Source organism: Equus caballus, chromosome 6 (assembly GCF_041296265.1).
Source record: "Equus caballus isolate H_3958 breed thoroughbred chromosome 6, TB-T2T, whole genome shotgun sequence".
NCBI lineage: Eukaryota > Metazoa > Chordata > Mammalia > Perissodactyla > Equidae > Equus > Equus caballus.
Window position 1 is genome coordinate 22,823,009 of NC_091689.1, and position 6,219 is coordinate 22,829,227.

At 50.6% G+C, this 6,219-nt stretch overlaps 1 protein-coding gene across 3 annotated transcripts in view; it reads right to left on the bottom strand.

Annotated features, from left to right (window-relative positions):
- The window catches only part of IQCA1 (IQ motif containing with AAA domain 1), a 162,499-nt gene extending 156,759 nt beyond the window's left edge, over positions 1 to 5,740 (bottom strand). For 2 of the 3 annotated variants that reach the window (XM_070269560.1, XM_070269558.1), the window contains exon 1: positions 5,409 to 5,740. In XM_070269560.1, coding sequence (XP_070125661.1) covers positions 5,409 to 5,419 — 11 coding nt within the window. In that variant the 5' untranslated portion in view covers positions 5,420 to 5,740. The remainder of the gene's footprint in view (positions 1 to 5,408) is intronic. The other variant, XM_070269561.1, reaches the window with a different exon arrangement.
- Positions 5,741 to 6,219: the final 479 nt, after the last annotated feature.

Below are 6,219 nucleotides of genomic sequence, written 5' to 3' on the forward strand. Positions count from 1 at the left end.
GGGCCATGCCTCACAAAGACAAGCCCGCGGGAGAGGGAAGGAGGAAGCACAAACGACCGGGGGAACTGACGGGCTGTGCCTGACAATAAACAGGGGTTTCTCAAATACCTGCCTGGAGAATACGAGACGGTGAAGGGCACAGAGAAGGTGAGAGTGTTCTCAGCGTACCACAGCCTCTGATGGGGGCAGTGGACCCCAAGGCCTCCGCTGACCTGATGGGTGACACAGGCTGCCCATCCCAACGGGCTCAACAAATGTTCCCATAAAACGGAAAAGCCACTCTGTTGGTTTTTGTGGACTAAATAGGGTTTGTGGCCTAAACCTGTCAGGACAATATTACAGAAGAAAATTACAGGCCAATTCTGTTTAGAACTCGGATGGGAAATTCCACTTAGCAAACAGAACACGGCACCAGATCAAAGGAATTGTTGCTTCTGACCAAGGAGAGGTCAACCCGGGAATTTTTGAGACTTCAGCAGAAAAGAAAGCCGAGCTAAATACAGTGACAGAACAGTGAGAGCCGTATGTTATTTTCACAGACGCCAAGAAGATACTCAGTAAATTTTAACTTATGGCACATGCCTGATTAAGAATACTGTCTTCATACCCCAAAGAATAGACAATGACGAGCTCTTCAGAATGCCAAAAACCAGAGACCCCAAATATTTTCAAGTTGGTGGGGCCAGCCTGGTGTTATAGTGGTTAAGTTTGCACGCTCCACTTGCGCGGCCCAAGGTTTGCCGTTTGGATCTTGGGTGTGGACCTAGCACTGCTCATCAAGCCATGCCGTGCGGCATCCCACATAAAAGCAGAGGAAGATGGGCACAGATGTTAGCTCAGGGCCAGTCTTCCTCGCCAAATTAAAAAAAAAAAATTTTCAGTAGAGAAACACTGGAAATATACCCTAAAAAATAGGAGTACAAAGGGATGAAGCAGCTACAGAAGGGATTAATATAAATATATTATAAATTATATTTGTTATAAATGTAAAATAAATATCAATTAATATTATAAAAGGGATTAGTTCAGCAAAGTTACAAGACATAGATAAAACCCACAAAAACTAAATGCAGAGGAAAAAGTAACAAAAGAAACCCCATCCACAGTATTGATAAAGAACGTTCAACATTCAAGAATCAACATGATGGGGGGGCCACACAGGATCTAGCTGAAGAATATTCTAGAATGCTAGCTGCAGAGGACTGAGGAGGCAGAAGCCATAGTCTGCTTCCGTCTGGAGAGACAGGATGTAAAGAAGGCAGACTCCAGAGACTGACGTGCAGATTTAATATTACCAACAAGTTGGTAATAAAATACTGGAAACTCTATAAAGAAATCTAGTCATAATTTCTAAATGTGAGGGCGGGGTCGATAATAAAAGAGAAAGGGCATCTTTTCAGACTTCAAAGCGTTTAACTCACCAGGAAGCATTAAGGTTGCAGTACGCCCCACGGAGGCTGCCTCCCTGGGGTGCCTGTGGGGTGAGGCCCACACCCATCGAGAGCAATGGATACTGGGTAGGGGCGGCTTCCAGCAGAGAAGAAAAATTAACGGATGGAGCACACCTAGCAGTTAAGAATGCCTAGACTCTGCTTTGGGGCAGACCCCGGGGTGGGGGAAACCTTGTTGCCCCCGTGCAGTGCACTCATGGGCTTCCATCCAGGCGTGGAGAAGCAGGAAGCCCGCCAAGGCCATGGTGGAGCTGACCCCACACTGGGACTTCTGGCTGAGGACCATCCTGGTGGCTTGAGCCATCCAAGTCCTGCCATGTGGGCTGTGGCCTCTTTCTTCCTGACCTGCTGTCTTTCCAGTGACCCTCGTTGGAGAGACCAGGCAGAGGTTGTTGGCCGATGGGGAAATACTGAGTAGCTGTGTGAGGCCAGCAACCCCCACATCATGACTCTTGTCCCTGGAGATGGACTTTGGCTTCAGTGCTTGTGTTTCCTTGCTGCCCTGACGCCCTGCCATGTGTGTCCATGGGCCACAACCCCACCACTCCCTGGACTTCCAGGGCCCTGGCCACTGTGCCTCGGCCAGCCTGGGGAGGCCTCCTTTCCCTCGAAGCCCAGGTCTGGCTTGAGCCCTACTCTGCCTTGAGGCCCTGGGATCTCAGCATCCTTCTCAGCGTGCATGAAGATAACATGAGACAAGGGATGTGGCCAGATGATTTTTTAATAAGAGCATCATTGAGATATAATTCACATACCCTAAGTTCACCTTTTTTTGGTGAGGAAGATTAGCTCTGAGTTAACATCTGTGCCAGTCTTCCTCTGTTTTATATGTGGGATGCCACCACAGCATGGCTGATGAGTGGAGTCTGTCCATGCCTAGGATCCGAACCTGTGAACCCGGGGTGCGGAAGTGGAGTGTGCTGAACTTTAACCACTCAGTCACAGGCCTGGCCCCAAGTTCACTCTTTTAAAGCATAAAAATCAGCAGTTTTTAGTATATTCACAGAGTTGTGCAATCATCACCTTTATCTAATTTCAGAACCTTCTCACCACTCCAGAAAGAAACCCCATCCCATTAGCATCACTCCCTATTTGCCATTATTTCCCCTCCCCCCAGCCCCTGGCAACCACTGATCTAATTTCTGTCTGTATTTATTTGCCTATTCTGGACATTTTACATAGTGGTATTATATAACAGGTAGCCCTTTGGGCCTGGCTCCTTTCACTCAGCATAATGTCTTCCGAGATCATCTGGGGCGTAGCATGGATCAGTACTCAATTCTTTGTATTGCTGAGTAATATTCCATTGTATGTATACACCACATTGGTTTGGCCATTCATCAGCTGATAGACACGTGAGGTGTTGCCATCTCTGGCTATGGTGAAAGATGCTGCTAGGAGCATTCCTGCACGAGTTTTTGTGTGGACGTGTGTGTTCATTTCTCCCGGCTACGGCAAGGTGGTTTCTACAGCTCAAAGTGCCGTAAGTTTAAAATCTGAACCTGCCTCCTGAGGAAGTTGGTCTCAGGCAGGTCACTTAACCTTGGCACCTTCGCTTCCTCAAATGGCAAATTTGGATCCTGACGCCTCCCTGGACACCCCAAAGCATTACTGTGGCAGGGGGGCGGATGACAGATGGGAAGTGTTCTCGAAATGTTAAATGTGCCTTGTAAAGAGAGGGCAGGATTTTATCCAGGAGCCTCCTCTGGATTTTTTTAAAGTGCATGATTGATTTCAGACTTGAGCCTATGACCTAGAAATGTTACAGATAGTGAAGTCAGGAGGCTTGAGGGTGAATACGACAGTTGATAAAGACCAGATTGTTATTTCTAGAGCTTGGCAGGGTTTCCTAGGACGGGGGGCGGGGGTAGGGAAAGACCTGAATGTTCAGACACACCATGTACTGGGATGGAAAATCTAAATACGCAAAACCGGGAGTCCTCCCTAAGTTATTTTATCCATGAGAAACCTTCACATTCTTCCAATATTATCTAGTTGGTCATCTTCCTTCCAGAATATTCCTTTGACCTTCTTGCTCTAAGGGAGGCCAGGCTGTCCCTTAAGGACACAGCTTCCCCCGCAGCCCTGCTCCCTTTCTGCCAGACTTTTCCGACCACTGGTGTGGAGTGGGGTCACAGGGCCTCCTTGCTGCTCACTGCCACTTCCAGACCATTCTTCCCCGCTCCCCCCGACACTCCCTAGCTTTGAACCTCGTTTCATCAGATGTTATCGCCCACTGCCCCTCAGTGTCGCTGTCGTCTACCATCTGTATCATCTTTCCAGGTCCCACCAGGACATCTACCCACCAAATAGCATCGTTACCAACATCCTTATCAACGCTGCCTTCTCACTGTTGCTGTAATAAACAGCCGGAACTCCTCTCTCTGACACCGATACCTCGAGCTGTCTGCTGGGGCCCATGCCCGCACCAGCAAGGACATCACCCCACTTCACCCTCTCCTCCCCATCATCCCGTCTCCTTTACCACTGGCCCGGCCATTCTCTTCAGTAAACAAAAACGCTACTGTTTTCCTATCTTGAAAACAATCTGTCTCCGGACCCCACTTCCCCAGCTACTAGCTTACAGCCCAACTCCTTTAAAAAGTCAGCTATGCCCACTGTCTACAATTTCTCTCCTATTCTTTCCTCCACACACCCTAGTCAACCTTTCTAGTCCGTCACTCCGCTGAAGGTCGGGTCACCACGGGACTCCACATTGCTAAGTCCACGGTCAGTTCTCAGTCCTCCTCTGACTTGTCTCAGTGTCCCTCGACAGAGTGTTACTCCCTCCTCCGGGAAACATTATTTTTTTTTTCACCGGGCTCCGGGGCACCACAACCTTGCTTCCTCCTCACTGACCATGCCTTTAGTCCCTTTGCTGGCTTCTCCTCTCCTCCCCCGTCTCTTACGCTGGAGGACCCACGGCTGAGTCCTTGGGCCCCTTCTCTCTCTGCCTACACTGACTCCATGACCCATAATGACCATCCACAGGCCAACAGTTAGCAGGTGTCTGTTTCATACATAGACCTCTCTCCTGAACAAGACTTGAATATTCACCTGCCTACCGGATCGATCTCCACTTGATGTCCCACAGGCACTTCAAACCCAACCCGCCCAACACTGAACCCCTGATTGCCCCACCCACAAAACCTCGCAAGCCCTTAGCCTCTGCTCTTATTTCCTCCCCTAGAAAACAGGGTTAGTAAGAGCAGCAGTGTGGGCTGGAGCCACGAAGCCTGGGGTGGCACTATCTACTTGCTATATATGAACTACTTAACCTCTTTGTGCCTAAGTTTCCTCATCTGTAAAATAGAAATAATCATATTAACAGCTCCTACACTATAGGGGTACTGTGAAGATTAAAAGAGGTACTATATTTCAAGTACTTAGAACAGCACCCACAGAGTCAGCACTCTACTCCATGTTTGAAACGACCATTATGAAGACCCCAGGCACTGACTGCTGAGCAAGGGCTGTGGACAGGGCTGGGAGAACAGCCTTTCCAGCACCACCACCCCCTGACTGGTGTTCCCTGGTGAAAAGCAAAGGTACAATAAAGCTTCCTCAAGATCTTTCTCGACTTAATATCGGGACCTGAGTGTTTTCACAAAGCGACCCATATATCACCGTGAAAGATGAACAGGCAACGTACGGGACCCACTGGAGAGACTGCTTCCTCAAAAATACACCAACAGGGCTTGGCAGGCGTAAGCAATTAGCCCGGAGGAGCTCAGCGTCATGGGGACAGGGGGTTGTGCAAGGAGGGGGAGGAAGATATAAGTGTATGGCATTCCTTGTCCACAAGAAGGTGATACACCATCCTGAGTATTTGCCAAATGTAAAAAGGAGAGGAGAAGGGGGGAAGAAAAGAAAAGAAAAAAGCAAAGAAGCAGAGCAAGCCACCTTTTGGTTTGGAGAAGCCCATCCATGGCTATGGCCCCGCAGCCCATCACTTACGCGTTCGACATGGCTGGCCTCTTTCCCTCTTTCCCTCGCCCGCAGGGAAACTCTTCTGCTCCCCTCCAAAGGGGGGCGGGTTGCAGGGGTCGGGACACCACCTGAGGCGCTCAGCGGGAGGTCCTTCTGCAGGGAGAGACGGGAACCGGGGATATCCTCTCACTTCGGGCAGGGACAGGTGACAGCCACGGGGCTGCAAGCACAGAGGCGGGGATTCGGTTCCCGTCGCGATCCTGAGGCTCCGGAACCTGACCGCGGCCACTTAGCGGGACGCAAGGCGGCACCTAGCAACCGAGACGCTACGCCTGCGCAATGCAGTTCCGCTCCGGCCCGGCGCGGTCCCCGCCCCCCTGCCCTCTATGCGCCTGCGCCGCCGCCTGCTGTTTCCATGGCAACCGTGCCCGATGCCAAGGCGGGCGGGTGGATGCTCTGGTGGAAGCCGCCGCCTCCAAGCAGCCAGGTGCAGCGCCAGTTTCCGGAAGACTCTCCGGCCAGCTTTCTCCGGGCCGGCCCCAGGTCCCACCCGCGGGCTCGTCGTCCTCCAGGCTGTCTTCCTGCCCTTCCGTTTGCCCCATTTCATCCACATCTAGCTATGTAGCCTTGGACCAGGTCCTGAATGATTGTAGCCTCAGTCTTCCCGTCTGTAAAGCGGGGTAACAGTCATTCGTTCGTTCGAAAACCTTCCTGGGCATTTACTCTGGGCCAGGCGCAGGCTTTGGTTCTGGAGGTACAAGACAGGTGCAGACGCTGCCCTTCTGGGGCTTAATGAAAATGAAATAAGTCTCTAGTGTGTTGTAAATGTAAACTGCTA